The 25587-nt window shown below is 53.5% G+C and overlaps 1 protein-coding gene across 1 annotated transcript; it reads left to right on the top strand.

Annotated features, from left to right (window-relative positions):
- Positions 1-15983: 15983 nt before the first annotated feature.
- NEFH (neurofilament heavy chain) lies at positions 15984-24327 on the top strand. The gene is made up of 6 exons (XM_057746362.1): positions 15984-16860; positions 18727-18926; positions 19913-20037; positions 21663-22119; positions 22156-22953; positions 23056-24327. Exons 1-6 carry the CDS (start codon positions 15984-15986, stop codon positions 23746-23748), a joined length of 3150 nt encoding a protein of 1049 aa, XP_057602345.1. The 3' UTR covers positions 23749-24327.
- The last annotated feature ends 1260 nt before the right edge of the window (positions 24328-25587 follow it).

Raw genomic sequence — 25587 nt, 5'->3', positions numbered from 1 at the left:
AAGGGAGGTGGACCCGCCAGGTTCCACAGCAGGAAGGGGTGGAGCCGGGACCCACACCCAAGTCAGTTTGGTCCCCAAAGACCAGGTCTGCCCTGCCTGCCCTGACGTGCCCATTCTGTTCACTCTGGCCTCCCAGCCTTTGCACGGGCTGTTCCCCCACACCGACTGCCTCCACGAGGTCTCAGATTGCGCTGAAGGGGTCTCCCCAGGCCTGTGCAGCCTTTCCCAGTTGCCAGGCAGAGCCCTGGACCAGTGCCCAAGCTCTGCTGCAGTCCGAGGAGTGGAGCCAGGCAGGAGGCTCACCAACTGCTAGGGCGGGGCAGGGAGCAGGACACAAACGGCAGTGGGGAGAGGGGCCCCAAGTGGGGGGACCGAGGCCTTCAGGGGCTCCACATCTCCACCAGGGCGTGGTGGACATTCTGTGTCAAGCTCTGAGCCACTCACAGGCCTGGGTTTAAACCTGGCTCTGAAGAACACACGTCCAGGTTTGCGTGTGAACACAGAATCCTGCTCTGAAGGACACCCGAGAAGCACCCTGGTTGCCTCCAGGGGAGGACCTGGGTGGCTGGGGACAGAGGCAGAGGAGGCAGACTTTTCAGTGTCTACCCTTTGGGCCCTTGGACTTTTGGTCAATTAATAAATAATTTAGAAAATTTAAATCCTGGATTGGAAAATCACTGTGTGACCCAGAGTATATCACTTAACCTCTCTGCGCCTCTATTTCCCCAACGGTAAAATAGTGTTAATTATAGCACTTACTCCATAGGGTAAGGGTAGAGCAGAAATAAAAGCATGCATGCAAAGTGCTTAGTATGACGCCTGACACACAACAAGAGCTCCTAGAATGGGATTGCTATTATTTTATTATTATTAGCCACTGCCCTGAGAGACCCCATGCAAGGGCCACTGCTATAGTCCTCTGTTACCTTCCAGGATCTCATCCTCTATATGGAGGCCTTTCCAGCAAATGCCAGCTCTGTTGCCACTAGCTCTGTGACTTGAGTAGATTGTGTCACTACTCTGTGCCTCGGTTTCCTCCTCTGTGAAACAGAGACACTAGAACCTGCCCACCAGCCACAAGACTATTAACAATCAAGATTAGTCATTCAACATTTCCCAGTGATCTCGGTACCGCACACGGTGCCCAGCACAGGGTGCCAGGGCGAGGGTGAGGGGCTCACAGTTGTGGGGGAGGGAGGAAGATACATTAACAAGAGAGAGAAAGAGAACTAAGAGAGGCCAGCTGAGGAGCCTAATCCAGCCTGGGGAGGGAAGGACAATAAGGAAGGAGGTGTTGCCACAGTGGAGCACTGAAGGATGACCAGGGGTTGGTCAGTCAGTTAATGGAGAAAGGGGGGACTTCCCTGGCGGTCCAGTGGTTAAGACTCTGTGCTTCCACTGCAGGGCACTCAGGTTCAATCCCTGGTCCGGGAACTAAATCCCACATGCTGTGCGGTGTGGCCAATAAATAAATAAATAAAATTTTAAAAAATTTAAAAAATGAGAACGGGGGTCAGAAAAGGAACAGCAGACAGGAGAAGCAGTAAGAACAAAGGCTGGAGGTAGAAGACCCAATGGGTTGTTCCAGAACAAACAGGAAGGAGGCTTGGTGCTGAGCACAGTGGGAAGCAGAGGAAAGGCTTTTGTCATGGACCTTAAAGGACTGCCTGGTTTCAGAGCCCAGCTCTACCACTTATCAGCTGTGTGACCTTGGGCAAGTCACTTAACTTCTCTGTGCCAAATAAGGGGAACAGTGCTTATCCCATACTGGTGCTGTGAGGATAAAAGTGAGTTAATTCATGTAAGGGACTTAGGACAGGACCTGGAACACAGCCCTGTTCTGCTCTGTCTTCTGCAGGCCCAGGCACACAGCAGCCTTCAAGGAGAGGATGCTGACTAAATATCTGCCAAGTGGACGAACAAATGAGCAAACAGGCTGCCAAAACTTTGGATAGTCCCATGGCCCCTTGCCCACCCCCAGCGTTGGGACCTGTCCTGGCCTCCCCATTTCCTGACCACTGAGCAGGGATCACAGATCACCTGGAGGCTCAGTGATGCCCGACCCCCATCCCCCATACACACCTGGGAACCATCTTGTCCACAACATGCCCACTGCCAGCCCATCCCCCATCTCCCCATCTCCAACATAGTTTACAGGTGCCTGGACTTGAGCACCCCAGGCTGAGGGGGCTGGGCTGGGCCTCAAAGGGGAAGGAGACCCTTGGTTATTGTCACCTGCTAGTACTGTGTCTGGCACGGGATCCATCTCCAATAACTCAGGTCTGACTCTCCGGATCAGAGGCTCAGGGAGGTGAGCACCAGCCTGGAGGGGTGGAGATCCCTGCCCTAGGCCATGGGGCTCCAAGGCTGGGCTTCTCCATAGTCCCCATCACCCACCCTGTCCTTTCTCTCTCCTGTCTGCCTGGCCTGGTTGCTGAGGTCCCTGTTCAGACACAGAGGGGACTCAGTTTCCAGGTGAGAGATTCAGGGTCGGGGGAGGTGGGGGAAAGTCAGAAGCAGGATGCTGGTGAGGACACCGTCAAGATCATTCACACTGTACAAAAGGGGACCCTGAGGCCCAGAGAGATTCCATAAGCCGTGTCAGGCTGCCCAGCCCATCCACGGCAGGGCTGGGATGGGATCTGGTCCTTCCTCCCCATGCTCAACCTGCTGTGCTGTCCTGGGTGCCCAGGGAAGCCCTGCAGGCTGTGGCCCGAAGCAACCTGACTGTCTGCAAACAACCTGATTCTCCCCAGAGAAAGGGGAGACAGGGAGTGGTTCACAGGCAGTTTGCTGGAGAAAGCCCTGGGGGAGCCCTAAAACTGCCATTGCAGCTGCGGGTCCAGAGTGGGGACTAGCGCCCAGCAGAGGAAGCCCGCCCCACCCCATGCCCTCTGCCACCACAGCAACGGGGATGCTGCAGAGGCTGCTGCGGCCCTGGCTGAGTCCCCAGCCTGGCCTGCAGCTCTGCAGAGGGAGGGACGTGGGAGGAGATGCTGAGTTGGGCTCGGCAGCTCTAGCTCCAGCCGCAGTGAGAGCACAGTGCCGGGAAAGGCCCACTGGGAGGTGACCTGATGACCTCACCCTGCAGCTGGGCAGCAGGAGAAGGCAGGAGGGGGGCTTCCATTCCCTGGCTGGTCAAGCCTGCAGGCCCAGGGTGACGTGGCTTTCGTGGCTGGGCCTGAGAAAAATGGGCAGGAAGGGGGCCTGAGACTGTGCAGAGGGGAAGCTTCTTCAGGCCTGGGGGCTGGGTCTGAAAGGGGAGGGGGCATTCAGACCCTGCCCTGGGGGAGCTGACTGATGGCCTGAGGCAGGGACAGGAGAGATCATTACCCTGACACAATTCACTATGTGATGAGATAGCTGAGGTGGGATCAAAAAAGGGACCTGATGTCGGGGGGGAGGTAGTCAAGGAAGGGAGGGAATACGGGGATATGTGTATAAAAACAGTTGATTGAACTTGGTGTACCCCCCAAAAAAATAAAAATAAAAAAAGGGACCTGATGGATGACGATTGTGACATTAATCACAGCAATAGTGACAATAATGATTGCTGAGTGTCAAGTGCAGATGCTGGGCCAGTCACTGTGAGGCTCAGCACAGCCCTGCGAGGGAGGCACTGTTTTTCCCCCTTTTACAGATGAGGTAACAGGATGCCAGCGTGACGGCCTGCACAGCTGGCTTGCTCCATCCTGGCCCCACAGACCCTTGTGGGCCCCTCCTCCCGGGCTCTGAGCTCCAGGAGGGCAGGGTTCTGTCTGCTGTGGCCCCTGCTCTTTCCTCCACCCACACCCTTCAACCCAACCTGCACTCAGTACACAAGATGAGTGGGTGCAGGAAGCTGGTCCCCGGGCGGGGGGTGGCGAGAGAGAATGCACACCCACCCCCCTCCCCGCTTCTCCAGGTAAGTGGACGCACATCCAACCCTGCAACTGTGTCTGGCAAAACCCACAGTCTGATCTGAGCCTCATGGTGTCTCAAGGGGCAGCCAAAGGCCTGGAAAATCACCCCCAATTCACTGATGAGAAAACTGAGGCTCAGGGAGGTTATGTGCCTTGCTTAGGGCCCTGGCCTGACCCTATTGGCCCTCTCTGAGGGAGGGCCGGCTTGCCACGGGGAATAAACGATGCCAGTGGTAGCTAACCTTCCGGGAGTGCTTACAATGGGTGGCTACGTAGCATCTCTCTAAACCTCTCAACCATGTTTTGGGTTTTTGGTGATAGTTGATTAAGATATAATTCCCATATCATACAGTTCACCCACTTAAGTGTATGCATCAATGGTTTTTAGTATATTCAGAGTTGTACAACCATCACCATACCATAATCAATTATAGACTATTTCACCACCCCCACCATAAACCCTGTACTCTTTAACTATCATCCCTCAGTCCCCTCATCCCTCCAGCCCCAGGCAACCACTAATCTACTTTCCTCTCTGTAGCTATGCCTATTTTGGATATTTCATATAAATGGAGACATATAATATCCAACAACCTTTTGAATGGGGTGTTATTATTGCTCCCGTTTCCCACATGAAAGTGACTGAGGCTTGGACAGGTGAAAACCTTACCAAGGGCCTCAATGAAGCAGTGACGGGTAGGATTGGAACGCAGGCTCCCCTGACCCCAGAGGCGCTGTTTTTGTCATCAACTCCCCCAGTTAGGGAGCCTGGGAGCTCACTGAGTACCCCTCTCCTCCCCTCCCTTTTACCTGGACCCACGGCCTCACCCCCAAATTCCTCCATCACACCCAGGGCTCCTGTCAGGGAAACCCCAGGCCCAGGGACCCCACCCGGTTCTCTCATGACCCCTGCTTTCAATCCTTCGGGCCTCAGCTATGCCACCCCCTTTGGGAAGCCCTCCCTGATTGCTCACTTTCTTGGCACTTCCAATGTCCATGTGCATCTTGCCCACAGAAGACCGGGCAGCCTGGCTTCCTCTCTGTAGTTGGGAAACTGAGGCCCTGGGAAGTGTCTGGGGTCACCCAGTTAGATCGGGCAGAGTGTGGACCAGGGCCGGATCCTTGACTCCTACGCCAATGCTTTTCCTCCTGGCTATTCCAAACAGAAAACCCTTGTCTCCTCCACCCTCATCCCATCCTGAAAGTGGCGTCATTGAGCCCATGCGAAAGAGAGGGAAACTGAGGCTCACCAAAGCTAGTGATCTGCTCAAGGCCACAGGCCCTGAGCCAGGACTCACCTGCTGACTCCCCAGCCTCCCCCACCAGATACAGTCAGGGCTCCAGTGTGTGGCTCCCACGGTTCCTGGACTTGCCCCTTCACCAATCCTCATAAAATTGGCTCCTTACTTAGTGAGGGGAGGAGCTGGGATCCCCGTCTTCTTCGTGTCTGTATCCCCAGTGCAGTCCCGGGCTTGGAACAGGTCTCAGGAATTGTTTGTTGAATGGATGATGAAAGAAGGGAAGGAAGGGAGGAAGGGGGGTGGAGGGGGTGTGATGGGCAGTTCAACCACCTGCTCAGAATCACAGGATGCCATTTACTAGAATCACAGGGTCTTACACCAACTCTTCTGACTCCTAAATCTAGAACTCCTTTGACACTTGGGGGTCTTATGCCTCTCGGGGAGTCACCCACACAATTCTGCACCCGGTTTTGAGGGTTCCTGGCCCCCTGCAGCTCATCCACAGGCCCCCAGGAGTCAAGTCTCCGTACTGCAGGTTGAGAACCCCGTACAGGCCACACAGCCCTGTCCTGGGGACACAACAGACATGAATACACTTCACCAGAGCCTGAAGCACAGCATGCACTTTGGCTGTTTGGTTTAAGACCACGAGCCTGCACTGAGCTGCAGCCCCTGGCACACATTGCGGCAGTTCTGACACCATTCCTCCACCTCCTCCGTCCTCACATGGCCGGCTGCCCCTCCCCAGGGGCTGCCACCAGCCAGGGATGTGCCGGAATGCTCGCTAATGCTATTTCAGCCCCCATCAGGCCTGGCAGCCTGCGCCCATAGCCTCCAGCCTCCGGGGCAGGGACTGCCTGCATCCCATATGTGGGTCCCCCGATGACTCAGCAGGACCCTGCCTCTCTTCCCTCATCCCTAACATCATCTTGGTCACAGCGGGCAGAGGATGGGCAGGGTCCAAGGCTCCGGAACTCTCCCAGTGCCCAGAATGGTGCTGCAGACACAATCGGTAACAGTTGTGTTTATTGAGGGCTTTCTAAGCCAGAAATGGTATTAGGACTTTTGCGTATGTTTTTCTACCAAATCTCAAATGAAGCTGGTCCTGTTACACCCCGTTTTACAGGTGCAGAAGCAGAGCCACAGAAAGGAGAGGTCACTTGTCCGAGGTGCCCCAGAGGGAGTGCAGGCATTCAGTCTTGGGTTGGCCTGAACCATTAATTACTGCTGATTGTCTGGAGGTGGCTGTTCCCCTTAAGCTGTGTAGGTGTCTGTCCTTGGAAGCCCAGCACCAGGAACGTTCTGAGTGACGTGGCAGATTCACATTCACTAGAATTTCTCAGAGGATGCAGAATCTGTGGCATTTCAGCTTGCCTATTCATTTGCAGTCATAAATTATTAAAGCCGGAAGGTGCCCTGATCATTGGGATTATCTAGTCTCCACATTTTACGAAGGCGGAAACTGAGACCCAGAGACCCAATGGACTTGGCCAAGGCGTTCCCAAGTCAAAGACAATTAGGAAGAAACCCAGGACTCTGGACACTATGTCAATGCTCCCTAAAATCGAAGAATGTGAGCTCAGGAAACAATATCCAGGGCCTTCCAGTCCAAGCCTCTCATTTTACAGAAGAGGAAATGGAGACTCAGAGAAGAGTGGGGTCTTCCTAAAAGCGATGTACATGCAGGCAGAGTGCACCTCCAATGGACCCAGAAGTCTCAGTTTTGTACTAGCAGTGTGAACAGACATGAGATGAGCTCTCAGAGCCTCATCTGTGAAGCGGCAACCTACAGTATAGGCTCGCTGTCGGGAGCATAAATGATGCTGGCCCTTAGGCCAGCACCCAACACATACTAAGTGCTCAATTCGAGGTATATATGATTAACACTAGTAGGCCCTTGTCATTTTCTCCCTCTGCCATCTGCCTTCCAGGGCAAATGTTTCTCCACACAGTACCGTGAGTAAGACTGTGGACTACTGCTTCAGCCACTTGTTAGCTGGGTGACCTTGGACTGGTTACTACTGTGTGACTCTGGGCTTCAAATGACTCATCAGTAAACTGGGGGTGGCAAGGACATACCAGACAGGGCTCTTGGGGAGTGGAAATAATATATGTGACAGGCTTCCTGCAAAGCCTAGCATATAGTAAGTGCTCAATATATTTCAGCTACCACTGTTACTTATCAAATTCATGGCCACGTCGCATGTCTGTCACATCTCCAGGCTGCAGGGCGCCTGCTTCACCCGGAAGGTTCTGGTCCCCAACCTCCAGAACGCTCCAGCGTCAGGAGTGCTCATGCAGGGAAGGAGATCTCAGAGCTCTGCACCTCCACGGGGACGGACCTCTAATTTCTCAGTGCCTGCCTGGAGATGGGAATTCCGAAAATGCTCGACGAAATCCAGACTTTTGCAGTTGTGGAAGTGCCCTGGAAGAGCCCCCATTTTATAGGTGCAGAAACTGAGGTCTGGCGAGGAGAAGGTTGCTGCCCGCAGACGCACAGGCGCCAGTACACAGGTCCAGGGCATGATGCTCCGGTGTCCTCGCTTGTGGCACGGTACCCCAGCGACGACCCCCTTCCCCAGGAGCCCCCGCCCCCGAGAAAGAGCGCTGGCCACGCCCCTCCCAGAGCCCCGCCTCCTTCGCTCGAGACGGTGCGCCCCGCCCTCCCGGCGGCCTCTCGGCTTCTGTCCGGGCAAGTCTCACGACGAAGGGAGCGATGGCAACCGAGGCCGCCGCTACCTTTCGAAGGTCTCCAGGGATGCTTCTGACCCGACGCCTTCTGACCAAGGCTGCGGGGAAGTTAGGTCCAAGTTTCAGGCAGCGCTCCGGGTTTCTCCGAGCCCGGGCTTCGGAGGAGCGCTCGGCAATCTTCGGAAGCCGTAGGGCGTGTTCGGATATTTCCGGCGCCGAGGGGCCAGGCTGACCGTGACGCGGACGTACCCGCCTCCTCCTGTAGAGGGCGCTGTCAAGCCGGAGAGCTGGCCTACTCTTTAGGAGGCACAGAAACCCACTCTGAAACCCTGGGGCCTCGGTTACTTCCTCTGGAAAATGGGCTTGATGGCAAGTCTTGTGAGGCTCCAGTGGGACCCAGAGAAATGTGTGAGAGAAACTAGCAGATACGTTGATAAATATGCACGCTGCTTAACTTGCCTCTGTTTGTTCATCTGCCATTAAGGGTCATTGAACCTGCCTTCCCTGTGCACTGTGTAAATTGTGAGAATTGCAAACTGTGAGAAAGATACCTGGAAAGGGCCTGGCACCTGGTAAGCACCCAGTAAAAGGCAATGATTGTAATCATGGGCAAAGCACCCTCCCTGCCAAGACAGGAAATAAAAGTCCATGTGTCCTGCTTCCAAGGACCTGCAGCTGCAGAACCAGAAGCAAGGCAGCTGCAAGCTGCAGCAAAAGCACTGGCTGGGAGTCAGACCTGCCACTGACCACTTGGGGCTCAGTTTCCTCATCTGCACAACTGATGGCCTCTAAGGCCCTCTGGGCCAGCTTCCTTGAACTCTGGGTTGTGAAACACAGTCCAAGATCTTCTAATTATAGATAGATACAGTGAAAGACAGTCTATAGGAAGTCACCACCGATTGGCATTTATTCATTCAACACGCTTCATTGAGCTAATACTCTGGTAGGTTCGGACTGAACAGATGAGGTGGGGTCGCATTCCCGGGAGAGGTCCAGTCGTGAGCAAAGACAGCGAGGTGGGACCAGGTGGTGGCATTCTAGAGCCAAGTTTTGTGCTTGGCAAGTGATTTAACCTCTCTGGGCCTCAATTTCCTCACCAAAGCTTTTTAGAGTGAATGTGATACCTAAATGAGATAATGTATGTAAAAGACTTAACAGCAGGGGCTCAATCAGTGAACTTGGAAGGTTGGTCGAAGCCAGATCAACATAGACAGTTCTGCTGTAGGGACACTGGCTCGGGAGATACATCCCCAGACCCCTCCACCAGAGATTCTGACTGAGAGGATCTGGGTGGGCCCAGGAATTTGCTTTGGTGACCAGCATTGAGGCAGAATTTTTTTAAAAATTGAATAAAAAGCACATTTTCCCCACTGACTCCCCCTGAGACACCAAAGACCTCAACGTCAGCTCTGTCTCCTTTCTTTCACCACTAACCTCCCCAGAAGCCGGAAAGGCAGTTCAGGCGCCCAGCAGCATTTACAACAGTGTCTCTGGTCCAGAGCGTTTACAACTGCTCTGGGATCCCGCAGTCTTCTGTCCACGATAGGCGCCTGGCTCAGGGCAGAGGAAGAGGTTTCAGAAACTTTCCTGACATGTCTCCCTGCTGCTGGACTTTGCTGCTTTTGGGTGGTGCCAGGCTGCTGCCAAGCCCTGTGTGTCCTTATGCAGCCTGACTTCAGAGGGACAGGCCAGGATGCAGCTGCCCCTCAGCAAAGCAAGCTTCACGTCCCCCGAGCCCTGGCTGTACCCATTTGCAGGGGCCTCTTTCAAGGCCCAGTAATGCCTCATTTACCTGCCAACAGTGACCATCAGATATGAACTTTTACACAGCCTTCTCCTCCAGAATAAAGAGATGAAGCCTCACTGAACTATTTTTTTTCTGAGAGGAGAGCAATTGTGGATCCTGTGAAGTGCAGGAGGCCCTGCTGAAAGCCACAGCCCCTCCACCACCTTGCCTTGTGACCTTGGCAGGTCACTTTCTTTCTCTTACCTACACATCCTACTCTGTATTGGAGGATGAGTCGGCCAACCTAGGACAGTTGTTGTGGCCACCACATACATAGGTGGCCAGCACAGGGCAGGCAGGTGCTCACCGCAGAGAAGTTGCCAAAATTGTTTTCTTGATAACTTAGGATCTACACTGTGAACATCAGTCATGGTTCCATGACTGCTGTTTACTTATCCATCTCCTCAGGCTAGGCCATCCAGAAAGCTGTCAACTGCCAGTTCAACTTCCTGACTGTACTGCTTGGGAAGCCTCCTTCCCCAAGACAATGCCAGTTCTCAATCCCCCTCACTTCCACCAAGATGCTGGAAGGAACCCCCAGAGCAAAGCTCCAGCCACTGTGATAGAACTAGGAAAGTGCTGGGTCCAGTTCTAAAGCAGTGGTCCTGTGGGAACCCAGGTGGGCCTTCCCATGAATGTGAGAGGTGGTAGCACAGTCTTGTAGTTGAGCACACCTGCTGTGGAGCCCATCAGGCCTGGGTTTGAATCCCAGCTCCACCACTTACTAGCTGTGACCTGGGGCAAGCTTCCCAACCTCTCTGAGCCTCCATTTCCCAAACCATGAAGTGGGGATAGTAACTTTATCTATTTCATAGGGTTGCTGGAATGAGAGAGGTGAGGTGTAAAAGCAGAGGTACCTTGCAACTTTACTCCAATAAAAATTAATTTAAAAAAAGAAGAAATAAACGAAACAAAAAAAGAAAAAAGAAAAACTTGCATATGAGATTATAATGAGATGGATTTCAGTTGATGTGTCATACTCATTGTTTTGAAATAATAATGAACATGACTGGTTCAAGGCTTTAAAGAAAATACTTGAAGATCCCTGCAAAAATGTCAAACCATGAAATAATGCTTTTTTAATGAAATCATGTTAGTTGAGGCACAACTATTTGATTTTCATTACTGAAGCAAATAAAATGCATCCAAAAAAAAAAAAAGCAGAGGCACCTCTTCCCCTCCTTAGCAGAGAGCCTTGAGTCCTATTATTGCTTAGCCAATTGTACTAGGAAACAAGAATATAACAGCCCTAGAGTATGTGTAACTCCACAGGCCTCACCCAGTTGCTAGAACTGGTCCCTTAGGAAAAACCAATGAACCGTCTCACCCTCAGACTCAGGAACCACAGCTGGAGAATCATTCATCCGTAATTGCTTGCAAAGAGAACCAGAGCAGGGGAGATGAGGCGGATCTGTAAATCTACCCACCAGCTCCTGACCTTTGCGGCAGAACTCAGCCTCCCACCCGGTGTCATCCCAGGGCAGCAGACAGGTGGGTGGGCAGGCAGACCTGCTGCAGGCTTTCATCAGCTTTGGGCCAGTCCCCTTGTGGTTACAACTGTGGGTGGATACTAGGAGGGGGAGGCTTATGCAAAACTACACGTAGTTCAGTTTTTGCTGTCTGCTTCATAAAGGGAGTAGGGGAAGGGAGACTGCCTCTCCTTTACTATAAGTCAAGGCCTGCAAAAATAGGACACCTCTAAGGAGCGGGAGGAGGAAGAGAGGAGAAGGGGAGGGAAGGGATAAAGAGGACAGAGAAACTGGGGGTGGGGGAGAGATGGAAGGATGGGATAGAAGGAGAAGAAACAGAGAGGGGAAGGGAAATAGAGAGTATGTGGGGTGTGATGAACATCAAAGAAGAGAGACAAGGAGAAAGATAAATGCTTGGCACTTCACAAGTGCATAAAAATAATTGGTGAACTCAAAAAGGAAAAGGTATCACTGAGGTGAGTTTGCAAGCAATGCAGTGGGCAAGGCTTGAGCCCCAGCAAAGGTGACGACGCAGCTCAGGCTTGCTGGGCGGCTCCAAGCCTGCTGGGGCAGCCCTCCTAAGGCTCCGCCCGCCGGGAGCTGTCCAGACCCCTGGTGCTGAAATGCCCAGGTGCTCACCAGCTTCCCAGACAGGACTGCTCAGCCATTTGACAACTTGTTAAGCACCTACTGTATGCCGGCCATTGTTCCAAGGTCTGAGGAAAGCAGTACTGAATAAGACAGGCAGAAGTCCCTGCCCTTGTGACACTTACATTCTATGAGAAGAGACAAGATAAGACAGTAGAATTTTCCATGTTAGAAAAGGTCAAGTTCTATGGAGGGAAATAAAGCAGGAAGAGAATGAGGTTAGCAAATGCATCCCCAAACAGCGGTCACAGAGTGGTGACAGTGGTGCAGGATGCCCGGGCTGGGAGCTCCCATGTAAAGGATGTGCTGACATTGGGTCACAGATCACAGGGACTCTCAGCTGGGTGATCTGTCACAGGCCAGACCCCAATGCCAGCCAGCTGCCTGTTCCCTTTCTGGGGCCTCTCATTCCTCCTACCGCAGGCCATCTGGGCCCCTGCCGTGCCAGAGAAATGTGTTTCCACCCTCTGTGTACAGCACCAGCTTAGGTCTGGATGATTTGAGACCCTGTCACTGGGTCAATTCAGGCAACTCACTACCTTACTGTGGCCTTCGTTTACTCATCTAGATAACAGGGACAACAATCCTTGCCAGGTTTGAGGAGGTACCAAGGAGAAAGTGGTGGCTGCGTTCTCTCTGCTGTACACACCAGGGGATTCCCCCTTATGCAGGTCTCATTCTTCAGAGTCCCCAGTGCTCACCACAGGGTCTAATCCTGTAGATGCTGAATGAATGAATGAATGAAGTGAGTGGCAGCAATGCTTAGCTGATGTTCACCGACAGCTATACTGCTTTACCCTTCACACTGCAGCCCTGTTCCTGAAGAGCACTAACCTTGGGGGTACACAGGAGCCCAGATGGCAGCCCAGGGGGAACAGAGGCTGAAGCCCATATCTGAGTGGGTCCTGCAGTGTGGCCTGTGGACAACACCTGGGGACAAGAAGGGCCTGTGATCAAACAAATTTGGGGAACTCAGCACCTGTGGGAGATTCCCTATGTTCATCACCACGTCCAGGCTCCAAGAATTGCCCCAAGAGCCCTGTTTAATTCCTTTAGCTGTGAAACTCCTCTTTTCCTCTCCTTTTCGGAGGAACACTTATCATCCTCAAGAAGGTGGCCTGGGAAATACAAAATGCTGCACTGGGATTTGGGAAGGACTTGAGAACCCTTGTCCCAAAGAAACAATTTTAGAGGTCTATGGGGTTCTGAACCTCAGTGTTTTGTGTATGCCTATCACACAGTAGGCACTTAGTAAACGAACAAATGAATGAATGAATGAATGAAAATGCTGTTCTACTCCCTTTCAGATGGTAAGAATCGAGAGCAGGAAGATGAAAGTGATTTGAGACTCAAGGACTCAGGGCAGAATCATTTTTAGTCCCCTCTAGACTACAAGTTTGGCTGGAGAACTAATGGGACTTATTCATCCATCCATCCATCGACCCAATGACAATTCAGAGTGGTAAGTGTGAGGTGGTGGATTAGCACTGGGGACCATGGAGGGGATAACTGACTACATGTGGGGGTAAAAGGGATGGCTTCCTGGAGGTGAGCTTGAAGGGCCTTTTGAGGGGACTGACCCCAGGACTCTCACCTCCATGTCATTTTTTTCCAGCCACATGAATCATGCTTGGGATTTCTTGCTTAGAATCCCATGGTTGTGGCCCCCCAGCCTTGACAGAATCCATCTTGGCCCCTCCCCTCTTTTCCTCGGCCCCTGCTACCACTCCCCCTTGCAGTCAGCTGCTTATCAGCCTCCCCACACCCAGAGGATGCATCTGCATTATGCAGATGACTGAAAAGACCCACAGGAGCAGGGCTCTAATGGCAAGATTCCAAGCAGAATGACAAGTAAATGGGGAGTCATGTGAGAGCATGGGAGCCCTCTTCAAGCCCCTCAAATGCCATTCTCAGAAGCCTCAGACCAGACACTCACCTCCATCCTCTCAGCACCAACTGCAAACTTGCCCTTCTGCCCCCTGCAAACTGGAGCATGGCTGGATCTTTAAACAGGGGAAAAATGCTTCATCATGTTCTGCTTCTCCATGCAAAACCAGAAACTCCCTTCCCCCTCCCTCCTCCTCCCCAGCGCACTCTCCTCCCAGTAAAACGTGGTTAAAGGGACAGCACCATCACTTCCCCATCTCTGAGGGTCTGCTTAGAACCAGGGGTCTGGGAGTGATGTGGAGAGCAAAGAGAGAAGAACTGGCAAAAGTCTTTCCTGGGGGTATTTGTCCCCATCCTGGGGAGCCTACAGAAGGAAAACCATGTAAACTGAAAATGAAATGGGAGTTAATTGCCCGAGGGAGGCTCGGATCTGGGAGGGGCGTCTACACTGACTCCCCAGGGGGGTCTCAAGGCTCCCTCCTAGCTTCTGGCATCTAGGGGTGTCCCTTCAGCTCCCAATGGAGGGGGAAGACAGCCCAGGTGTGTATGTGGGAGAATGTCACAGAAAACAGGGGATCGGATCCCTAGCAGAATGTCAAGGGGCTGGGTCTCTGGTTGCCGGTGTCATCTCACTGCATCATTCACCCACCCCTCCTCAGTTCCCTATCTGCACAGCACAGGGATTAGGCAAGGGGGAGATGGCATTCCTCTACCATCCCTCAAGGGAAAGGCAGAAGCTAATTAACCCCTTTCTCCCCAACAAGAGTAGTAGGCCCTGTCCCTGGTGCTGAAGTACCAGCCGCAGCACGGCCCCCCCTCCCAAGGTACTTCACAAGAGCCAAACCCAAGAAAAAGCCAAATAACCACCAGCAGTTGCAGGGCCCTCTAAATACCAGGGCCCTCTTTTCTACCTGAATTAGGGCTTCTGGGGGTGAGGGACTCTGGTACCCCGAAAGCATCCCATCACTTCTCTTGGGGTGAGAAGGGAAATCTATCATGGCATCCACTTGTGGGTGTGGGGTAGAGACGACAAGTTGAAGCTGAGGAGATGGGGAGGGGAGAGGAAGGAAGATGGACTTCCTAGTTGTGGGAAAGTGTCTACTATATCCACGGGCAGTAGGAGGGTTCTCCTTCCCCAATCCTGCCAGAGGTCCCCCAAGTCAGAAGCTGCTCAAGTTGCAGCCTGACCCAGGGCAAGGTCCTTTCTTTGTACAGATGGGAAAACATAGTGGCGGGGGAGGGGGGACACAACTTGTCCAAGGTCATTTGCCAGCAACTTGGAGCTGACCTCAGTGTGCAGACCCTGGCCTAAGTGACTCCTAGCACCCCTGTCACTTCCCCCCACTCTACACAGGTGCCAACTCTCCCAACTTCATGTCCAGTTCCCCACAGCACCCCGCACTCTTGGTTCTCTGACCTTCACACACCCTACCTTTACAGGGGACCCTCTGCCCACGTCACTGAGGGTCCTCCTTGCTGGGGCTGGTTGTAGGGTCTCCTGCCTCCCATCCTGCAGAGATCATGGTGACCCTCCCCGCCATCTGGGCTTCCCTTCTCCATCCTCTGCAGTCTCCCACACCCCCAGTACAGGGCAGCCTTGACGCCCTCCCCAAATCCAGGTCCCCCTCCCCTATTCTGGAGGCGGCTGCAAAGTTCCTTGAACCCTCTCCGGCTGGCCCCTCTAGCTAGTAGGGGAACAGTGTACCTCCATTCAGGAATCTTTCATCTCTACCCTTTGTAGCAGCCCCCATGCCTCCGTTCAGGATTACTTTTCTCTCTGCCCTGTTCCAGGCCGGCTTCAGACACTCTGCACCCCCTATCCTGAGGTTTAACTATTAGGAAAAATCCTATGCCCCCTCTCATTCGGGAGTCTTCTCATTCCTATTGAGTCTTTTATCGCTACATCCAGACGGCATCCTGCCCCTATTCCCATCTGGTCTCCTCGCCCTCCCCCCATTTCGGGCTTCTTCTCTCATTCTGAACATAGTAGCAGGGTCTCCCGACCCGCACCCAGGGGGTCCCCGTAGGTCCGCTCCGGGAGTCCTCTATCGCCTGACTCGGCCTCGGTGGCGGGGGTGGGGAGGTCCTCTGACTCTGCGTGGTATATTCCCCTTCACTCCTTGGCTACCCTGCCCCGCCCCTCTCACTGCGGCGGAGCCGGCCGGCCCAGGGCCGCCGGGGGGAGGAGGCGGAGAGGGCGGGGCCCTCCTCCTCCGCTCCCCCACCACCAACTGCTGAGGGGCTGGACCCCGCCGGGCTGTATAAAAGGGCCGGCAGGCTCGGTGCTGCCGCAGTGCCTCCCGCCCCATCCCGGCCTCGGGCTCCCGCTCCGCCGGCGGCCGCACCTGCTCCGGCCAAGATGAGCTTCAGCGGCGCCGACGCGCTGCTGGGCGCCTTCGCGCCGCTTCACGGAGGCGGCAGCCTGCACTACGCGCTGGCTCGCAAGGGCGGCGCGGCTGGAGCGCGCTCTGCAGCCGGCTCCTCGAGCGGCTTCCACTCATGGGCGCGGACATCAGTGAGCTCCGTGTCCGCCTCTCCGAGTCGCTTCCGCGGCGCGGGAGCCGCCTCCAGCACCGACTCGCTAGACACGCTGAGCAACGGACCCGAGGGCTGCGTGGTGGCGGCGGCGGCGGCGCGCAGCGAGAAGGAGCAGCTGCAGGTGCTGAACGACCGCTTCGCGGGCTACATCGACAAGGTGCGGCAGCTCGAGGCGCACAACCGGAGCCTGGAGGGCGAGGCGGCGGCGCTGCGGCAGCAGCAGGCAGGCAGGGCCGCCATGGGCGAGCTGTACGAGCGCGAGATGCGCGAGATGCGCGGCGCCGTGCTGCGCCTGGGCGCGGCGCGCGGACAGCTGCGCCTGGAGCAAGAGCACCTGCTGGAGGACATCGCGCACGTGCGCCAGCGCCTAGACGACGAGGCCCGGCAGCGCGAGGAGGCTGAGGCGGCGGCGCGCGCCCTTGCGCGCTTTGCGCAGGAGGCCGAAGCGGCGCGCGTCGAGCTGCAGAAGAAGGCGCAAGCCCTGCAGGAGGAGTGCGGCTACTTGCGGCGCCACCACCAGGAGGAGGTGGGCGAGCTGCTCGGCCAGATCCAGGGCTCCGGCGCCGCGCAGACGCAGGCTCAGGCCGAGGCGCGCGACGCCCTCAAGTGCGACGTGACGTCGGCGCTGCGTGAGATCCGCGCGCAGCTCGAAGGCCACGCCGTGCAGAGCACGCTCCAGTCCGAGGAGTGGTTCCGAGGTTCGTAGGCGAGCTGGGGTCGCGGTGGGGTGGGCGCCCTCTGCTGGTCGGACGGCGAGGGGCCGGGTGGTGTGGCCTAGGGCGGTGGGGGGTCTCTGCATAGAGGTGACTGGGCTGGATGGTGCGCCGCTCAGCTTCCTCCTGCGAAGTGCATGCCCCTTAGTTAAAAAACAGTTTTACTCTGTGTCTCTCGTGGGACATCCCCTCCCTCTTCCCCGCAACTCTAGATTCTCCTTTGGCCTTCTCCAGGGTCCTTATATCTGTCCTTCACCTCTGAGTCCTCTCTGCTCCTTCTCCCAAGTTCAGATAACCCCACTGTGAGGCCCCTCTTCATCAGGTTCCCTCTACCGCTCCAAAGCGGTGCCGGCTTCTAGTCGCTGGGGGGCTCTTTGCCCTTCAAAGTAACATTCCTTCCTTGTCCAACGCTGCCCATCCCCCTTTCCTGCGCACTGCAGGGGACCCCATTCTCCTGACACCTATCAGGCTCCTCCCCACTACAGCTGGGAAGGGTGGGTCATTCTCCCTCCCCAACTTTCTCCCCAGGGGGACCATCATAACAACCAATTGGTGTCTGAGGCTGAAGTGGCCAGTGGGTCCTCTCTCCCCTTTAGACAAGCTGGGAGCCTCCCCAATCCATCTCCCTCCCCCAACTCCGTGCCACCCTGAGTCAGCTAGATTGCAGCTGCAGCAACTCTGGAGCTGTGCAGGATGACTTTGACCAACACTTTCATTCTGGTTTTCGTTTATTTTGGGGTTGAAAGGGGGGTCTCTTAAGTGGGCTTCTTACTATGGGGAGCTCCATGATCCTTCCCAAAACTGTCTGTAAAACTTCTGCATTGTTCTTGGGAGAGTGTACTGAGGCTTCAGTGATTTTCAAACAAGTCTGTAATCCACAGTGGGTAAGAATCCTCACCCACTTGGATGGTTTCTAAGGCTTTGCCAGTACTAGCAGAGAAAACAGAAAAGCTGGGATCCGGATGCATGGCTTTTCCAGCTCCTTCCTCTTCTCTGCAGTGGCAGAACCATCCCCTCCCCCATCTCTGCAGCAAGGCTCCTCCCAAAGCAAACCTCTCTGCTCTCCTGGGCTTTGCCCTTCACCCATTCCAGGACTTCTGGACCACCCAGTTGGCATCCCTTCTTCCTCCCCGACTCCCAAGACTCAAGTCCTGAGTGTCATTCTCTCAGGATTCAGGATGTTCACATTCAGGAAATTCAGACTAGTCTCCAGACCCCCACTGGCCCCTAAAAAGTCTTCTGGGAACCCGCAGCCCATTGCTCACAGGGGCCAGGGTGTGGCTGCCATTGGCACAGGGGCTCCTGTGTAGACAATGCGCAGCCAGGGGGAGGAAGGGACAGAGGAGCTGGCACACAGGCTCCAGGCTCTGCAGTGACCTTGGGCTCTGCGAAGCAGAAACCTGCAAGGAAGGGGCAATGGCTACATGGTGGCTCACAGCACCCTCCTGCCTCTAAAGGTCACAGACTCATTAACTTGTTCAACCACAAGCTGAGAGTTAAGCCGCATGGGCCAGGTTTCACATCTGAATTCCCAGCACTGCCAGGCCTTGCAGGGGAGCTGAACCAGGAGGACCAGAAATGTGGGCTTCCTTTGCCCTGTAGAATTTCCAGATCCAGTGTTTGGCGAGACAGATAGACACTAGATTTGAATCCCTGTTCTGCTGCTCAAACTGGCCTACTGGACTTGGCCAGTCGTCATTTGCCTGTCACAAAGGATAGGGTGAGTTAAGCTTCCAAGATGGCACCTGCACTCAGGAGGTCCTCAACCCATGTGTGTCACCTTCCAGATCTGGGCACTATAATCCAAATCCAGTTGTGTCTAACCCTGTGCCCTGCCTCCTTCTCCCCCAGTGAGGCTGGACCGTCTGTCAGAAGCAGCCAAGGTGAACACAGACGCCATGCGCTTGGCACAGGAGGAGATAACTGAGTACCGTCACCAGCTGCAGGCCAGGACCACAGAGCTGGAGACTCTCAAAAGCACCAAGGACTCGCTGGAGAGGCAGCGCTCTGAGCTGGAGGACCGTCATCAGGCCGACATCGCATCCTACCAGGTGGGCAGGGGTGGGGTAGAGAGCCAGACTGTCTCACCTGGTTGGGTGACCCCGGACAAGTCATTGCCCCTCTTTGAGTGGGGTCATCCTAGTGAAGACCAGGGGCCTTGGGGTCAGGCATACCAGGGTACCAGTATGTCTTTCTAGCTGTGTGACCCTAGGAAAGTTATCTGCCTCTCTGACTCTGAATTCCCTCAATGCAATGGAAAAAAAAAAAAAAGCTTCCTTTGCAGAGCTATGAAGCTGAAAGAGAGAGACAGGCTTTTCATGCGAGGAGTGGGCATGCTCACCAGGGTCTTGGTCATAGTGGGCATTCAGTAAACAATGACCAGTGTCTATGAGTGAGGTTAGCCTGGAGGAGGCCTTGGTAGATACCTCCCATTAAAGACAACTGCTACAAGAAAATGTCTCTCTTAAAAGAGCTTATTATACAAGTAATATATGGTGATTGTAGAAAAAGGAGGCAATAAAAATCAGCCATAATGATTCACTTCAAGCAGTGGCTAAGTGGGCTTGGGTCAGGGGAGAAGCTTCAGCTCGTATTTAGCATGCTTCTGTGTATCATCTCGGTATTCAACGACAGATGCCCCTCGAGCCTTTATTGTGTGGCAGGCACTTTGGAGCACTGGGGAAATAATAAGGAGTCAAAGCAGAGAGGACGCTGTTCCCACTGAGCCCTTTCTAAGTGTAAGATCTGTAAAAATCCACCCATCATCCCACTGACCTGTGATGACCATTGTTGGTGTCTGCTGTGTTTCATTCCAGACTGCTCCCCAGGCTGAGGTTATACACACAGCAGGATTTTTGTGCCAGGTGGCTTTTATGTCCACGAATGAGGCCCCGTAGCTTTCACAGGGTGGGGGTTGGCCCCAGCAAGCCTGGCTGGACAGGACTGCACTGGGTTTGCACAGCCCGCCCCAGCTTCTCTGGCGCTGACGGCCAGCTGTTGACTGGCATGGGACGGGTCTATGACGTTTCCTCCCCAGGAAGCCATCCAGCAGCTGGATGCCGAGCTGAGGAACACCAAGTGGGAGATGGCAGCCCAGCTCCGAGAGTACCAGGACCTGCTCAATGTCAAGATGGCTCTGGATATTGAGATCGCTGCTTACAGGTGAGGGGGCCGGGGCCTTCGGGTGCTGGTTCTTAGAAGGAGAAGCCTTGGATTTTAAGCCCCGCAGTGAGGTAGCCTGCCTGTCTTAGAGCCAAAAAAAAAAAAAAAAATTTCTTATTGTGGTGAAATGTATACAACATAAAATTCACCATTTAACCATTGTTAAGTATACAGTTTAGTGGCATTAAAAATGTTTACATTATTGTGCAATCATCACTATGACCCATCTCCAGAACATTTTTCATCTTCCCAAACTGAAATTCAGTGCTCATTAGACAGTAACTCCCCACTCCCTTCCCTCCCCTCCCCCCAGCCCTGGCAACCACCATTCTACCTTTCAAGAGACAAATGTCTTGAGAGTGACTTAGTTTCATTCTGACAGTGATTCAGAGGGTTAAAACTCCTCACCTTCTTCCCAAATCCAGCCAGCCAGAGGCCTGTCTTGGAGGGAAAGGAGGTACATGAGCTGTCAAGGACCTTTACAACTTTACCTCTTAGAGAGTCTTAGCTCTCTGAGCAGTTGTTTCCCGGGGAAATAAAATAGGGGTGACAATAACAGTATCCACGTCATGGGATTGTCGGGAGAGGGTGCTAATCCCGTTCCTGAGCTACTCCAGGTAATGCAGGTGCCACTGGGCTGCCACAGAGAAAGCCCTCAGTAAATGGCAGCCGTGAGAAGGCCACGAGACCTCCCAGCTTAGCCGTTTCCTGCTACGGAACAGGGCTGACCCCGTGAGGACCTGTCCCATTAGCTGTTGGCTAATGGCCCTTCACTTCCCACATCTTGGCTCTGATCTCTAGTCTTGCTACTCAAAGTGTGGGCCATGGACCAGCACAATCAACATTATCTGAAAGGTGGTTAGAAAGGCACCCCAGACCTGCTGAATCACAATCTGCCTTTTAGTCGGATCCCCGGCTGATTTGTATGCCGTTAAATGTGCAAAGCAGTGTCCTGCGTGGGTAACCCCCACACTTCCTCTGAGGCAGGTATTGCCAGGTTCTTTTTATTCATTATTTCACTGAAACAACCCTCTGAGGTCGGGACTCTTGATGACCCTGTTTTTACCAGTGAGGAGACTGAGGCTTGGGGTGTTTGAGTGGCTTAGCTAAGGTCACGTATCTAGGGAGTAGGAAAGAGTGGAAACTTTGCCCCCACCATATTCCTAAAACCCGAAGGATGAGAATATAAGATAACAGGAGACCCTTGAAATTTAAGTGAGAACATTCTAAGACCTCTTAAACCCAGGCTTATAAATGTGGAAGTCCTTGCTATACTTCCACCTTTCTCTTGAATAACATTTTAGTTGAGGGACAATAAGTGTAAATTTTGTTAATATAGATGTTCTCTTCTGAGGGCCATTTTTCAGGAGAAAAAAAAGTTTTATAAATTGCAGCTTTAGCTGCATTAAATAAGAGCAGTGCCATTGGAGTGTGGATTCTGGGTGGTCCCTGGATGATCTGCTAAGTGACCTTTTCCAGTCTCAGAAGGCCAACTATTCACATCCCTTCCTCCACCAAGTGCATATCACTGGACACGGTGGACCTTCAGAGTAACTCAGGAAGCCCCCTAACTCATTTGATTGGCTTTGAGTTAGTAGTAACGTGTTCCATTATCTATTCTGCAGAAAACTCCTGGAGGGTGAAGAATGTCGGATTGGCTTTGGCCCAAGTCCTTTCTCCCTTCCAGAAGCACTCCCCAAAATCCCCACCATATCCACTCACATAAAAGTCAAAAGCGAAGAGAAGATCAAGGTGGTAGAAAAGGCAGAGAAGGAAACTGTGATTGTGGAGGAACAGACAGAGGAGGTCCAACTGACTGAAGAAGTGACTGAAGAAGAAGAAAAAGAGGCCAAAGAGGAGGAGGCTGAGGGCGAGGAAGGAGGAGAAGAAGCAGCAGCAAAATCTCCTCCAGCAGAAGAGGCTGCATCCCCAGAGAAAGAGGAGGCCAAGTCACCTGCCAAGGCCAAGTCCCCAGTGAAGGCAGAGGCCAAGTCCCCAGAAAAGGCTGAGTCCCCTATGAAAGAAGAAGCAAAATCACCAGCTGAGGCCAAGTCCCCTGAGAAGGCCAAGTCCCCAGCAGAAGTCAAGTCCCCAGAGAAGGCCAAGTCTCCAGTGGAGGTCAAGTCCCCAGAGAAGGCCAAATCCCCTGTGAAAGAAGAGGCCAAATCCCCAGAGAAGGCCAAGTCCCCAGTGGAGGTGAAGTCCCCAGAGAAGGCCAAGTCCCCTGTGAAGGAAGAAGCCAAATCCCCAGAGAAGGCCAAATCCCCTGTGAAAGAAGAGGCCAAATCCCCAGAGAAGGCCAAGTCCCCTGTGAAGGAGGAGGCCAAATCCCCAGAGAAGGCCAAGTCCCCAGAGAAGGTCAAATCCCCTGTGAAGGAGGAGGCCAAATCCCCAGAGAAGGCCAAGTCCCCAGAGAAGGCCAAATCCCCTGTGAAGGAGGAGGCCAAGTCCCCAGAGAAGGCCAAGTCCCCAGAGAAGGCCAAATCCCCTGTGAAGGAGGAGGCCAAATCCCCAGAGAAGGCCAAGTCCCCAGTGAAGGAAGAGGCCAAATCTCCAGAGAAGGCCAAGTCCCCAGTGAAGGAAGAGGCCAAATCCCCAGAGAAGGCCAAGTCTCCAGTGGAGGTGAAGTCTCCAGAGAAGGCCAAGTCCCCCGTGAAGGAAGAGGCCAAATCCCCAGAAAAGGCCAAGTCCCCCGTGAAGGAAGAGGCCAAGTCCCCAGAGAAGGCCAAGTCCCCCGTGAAGGAGGAGGCCAAATCCCCAGAGAAGGCCAAGTCCCCAGTGAAGGAAGAGGCCAAATCTCCAGAGAAGGCCAAGTCCCCAGTGAAGGAAGAGGCCAAATCCCCAGAGAAGGCCAAGTCCCCTGTGAAGGAGGAGGCCAAGTCCCCAGAGAAGGCCAAGTCCCCTGTGAAAGAAGAGGTCAAGTCCCCAGCTGAGGTGAAGTCCCCTGAGAAGGCCAAGTCTCCTGTGAAGGAAGAAGCAAAGTCCCTGGAGAAGGCCAAAAGCCCTGTCAAAGAGGAGGCCAAATCCCCAGAGAAGGTGAAGTCTCCTGTGAAGGAGGAGGCCAAGGCTCCTGAGAAAGAGGTCCCAAAGAAGGAGGCAAAGTCCCCTGTGAAGGAGGAAGTGAAAGCCAAAGAGCCCCCAAAGAAGGCAGAGGAAGAGAAAGCTCCAGCCACACCAAAAACTGAGGAGAAGAAAGACAGCAAGAAAGATGAGGTGCCCAAGAAGGAGGCCCCAAAGGCCGAGGTCCAGGAGAAGAAGGAGCCCGCTGTGGAAAAACCCAAAGAACCCAAAGTTGAAGCCAAGAAGGAAGAGGCTGAAGATAAGAAAAAAGCAACTACCCCAGAGAAGGAGGCTGCTGCAAAGGGGAAGGAAGAAGCCAGACCCAAAGAGAAGGCTGAGGTGGCCAAGAAGGAACCAGATGACGCCAAGGCCAAAGAACCCAGCAAAGCAGCGAAGGAGCCGGAAAAGCCAAAGAAGGAAGAGACGCCAGCGGCCCCTGAGAAGAAGGACGCCAAGGAAGGGAAGGCCACAGAGGCCAAGAAACCTGAGGAGAAACCCAAAGCAGAGGCCAAGGAGGAGCCCAGCAAGGAGGCCTCCACGCCCGACAAAGCCAAGGCAGAAAAGGCCGAGAAATCCTCCAGCACAGACCAGAAAGACAGCAGGCCTGCAGAGAAGGCCCCAGAAGACAAGGCCACCAAGGGAGAGAAGTAAGGTGGGGAGAAGGGACCATGCAGAGCAGCCAAAGAAACTCAGGAGGGGCTGGGAGCTCAAGGGTGGGTGTGACGAATTTTCATTTTTCCTCCCTTTTCTTTAAGAAGAAACTCTGCTTAGACGATGGGCCCTGCTTCACCAAACAGGAATTTCTATTAGCAATAGGTTAGCAAGAGAGGGTCCTCCCAAACCCCGGCCCCACGCCCCAAACCCTCCCTAGGCGATGGACAATTATGTTATGATAGCTTATGTAGCTGAATGTGATATATGCCGAATGCCACACGTAAACACTTGACTATAAAAACTGCCCCCCTCCTCTTCAAATAAGTGCATTTATTTCCTGTATGTGCAACTGACAGATGACCGCAATAATGAATGAGCAGTTAGAAACACATTATGCTTGAGATGTCTTAACCTATTCCTGAATGCCTTCTGTTTTCCAAAGGAGTGGTCGAGCCCTTGCCCAAAGCTCTCTATCCTGGAAGAGCTGGAGCAGGTGGGGCTGGGCGCTGGCCACTGAACCATGCCAGGGCGCACTTTTCCACTGGAGTCCACTTTCAATTGCTTCTGTGCAATAAAACCAAGTGCTTATAAAATGAAAATGCTGCTGTTGTTTTTCTTTTCCCGTGGGCAGGCTGGGGGATGGGCAAGGGAGGTCTTGATCTCACACTTGAGAATGCACAAGACTGAGTGGGAATCAGAGATCTTGTGTGGGTCTGGGACCAGTTACAAGGCCTCTCGTGCTATTTCCTGGGTACAAACCATGTACCAGGCAATGTGCTTGGTGCTTTACCTTTAAAATCTTGTGGACAGGTGGCCTGGTGTGTGATTGCTCAGTGAGGTCCGTGAACCACCTCCATAAGTATCATCTGGGAGCCTTATAAATATGCAGACTGCTTGATTCCACCCTAGACCTCTGAATCAGAATCTGAGGGGTCAGCCTGGGACACTGCATGCTTTACCAAGTCCCAGTTGATTCTAATGCACACCGAAGTCTGGGAACAGGTGAGGTCCTGAGGACACTGAGCCATCTATTTAAGAGGTCTGCGTATGTCTTTTTTTTGTAAGGAGGGATGAGCTTTCTGAATGGGGGGCCATATGTAGCTAATTTGCCCGTAATGAAGGCTACCGTCACTACTATTGGGAACAATTTGTCAACAGTCACTTAACTGGACGTCAACATGCTTCTCCGGACACGATTTTGAAAGCTGTGGTGCTCCTATAGATTTATGTGGGGTCTTTCCTGTAAAATTTTGACCTCATGACTTACTTATAATGACTAGATTATGGCAAAGTGGTGGGATGTCATTTCCAAGAGTAGATTACAAAAAGATTCTGGCTTCTGTTTTGCTTGTTCTCTCTTGCTCATTCCAGTGGAAGCCAGCTGCCATGCTGTGAGCTGCCCCAAGGAGAAGCTCACATGGCCAGGAACAGAAAGAGGTCTCAGGCCAACAGCCAGTGAGGAACTGCGGTCCTCAGGACAATACGAAAACGAATCCTGCCGACAACCACACTGTTGAGCACGGACCCAGATCCACTCCCACTGAGCCTTCAGATGAGACTGCAGCCCCAGACAACACCCTGACTGCAGCCTTCTGAGAGACCTTAAGGAAGAAGCACCCAGCTAAACCACACCTGGATGGTAGATGTTTGCTGTTTTAAGCCACTGAGTTTTGGGGTAATATGTTACATAGAAATAGATAACAAATACAGCTTCTCTCTCAGGAAGGCCTTCTTTTCATGGAGATCCTAAGTAGCTATGGACTTGCCCCCTTCCAGGTACAAATCCAGGGAGAGAGAGATGATTGTGTTCCCACCAGTTCAACCAAAGTCTGAGAC

The sequence above is a fragment of the Hippopotamus amphibius genome, chromosome 8 (genome assembly GCF_030028045.1).
Source record: "Hippopotamus amphibius kiboko isolate mHipAmp2 chromosome 8, mHipAmp2.hap2, whole genome shotgun sequence".
In the NCBI taxonomy this organism is placed as follows: domain Eukaryota; kingdom Metazoa; phylum Chordata; class Mammalia; order Artiodactyla; family Hippopotamidae; genus Hippopotamus; species Hippopotamus amphibius.
The sequence above is the reverse complement of the archived record's forward strand: the minus strand, read 5'-3'. Positions and strand labels throughout refer to the sequence as shown.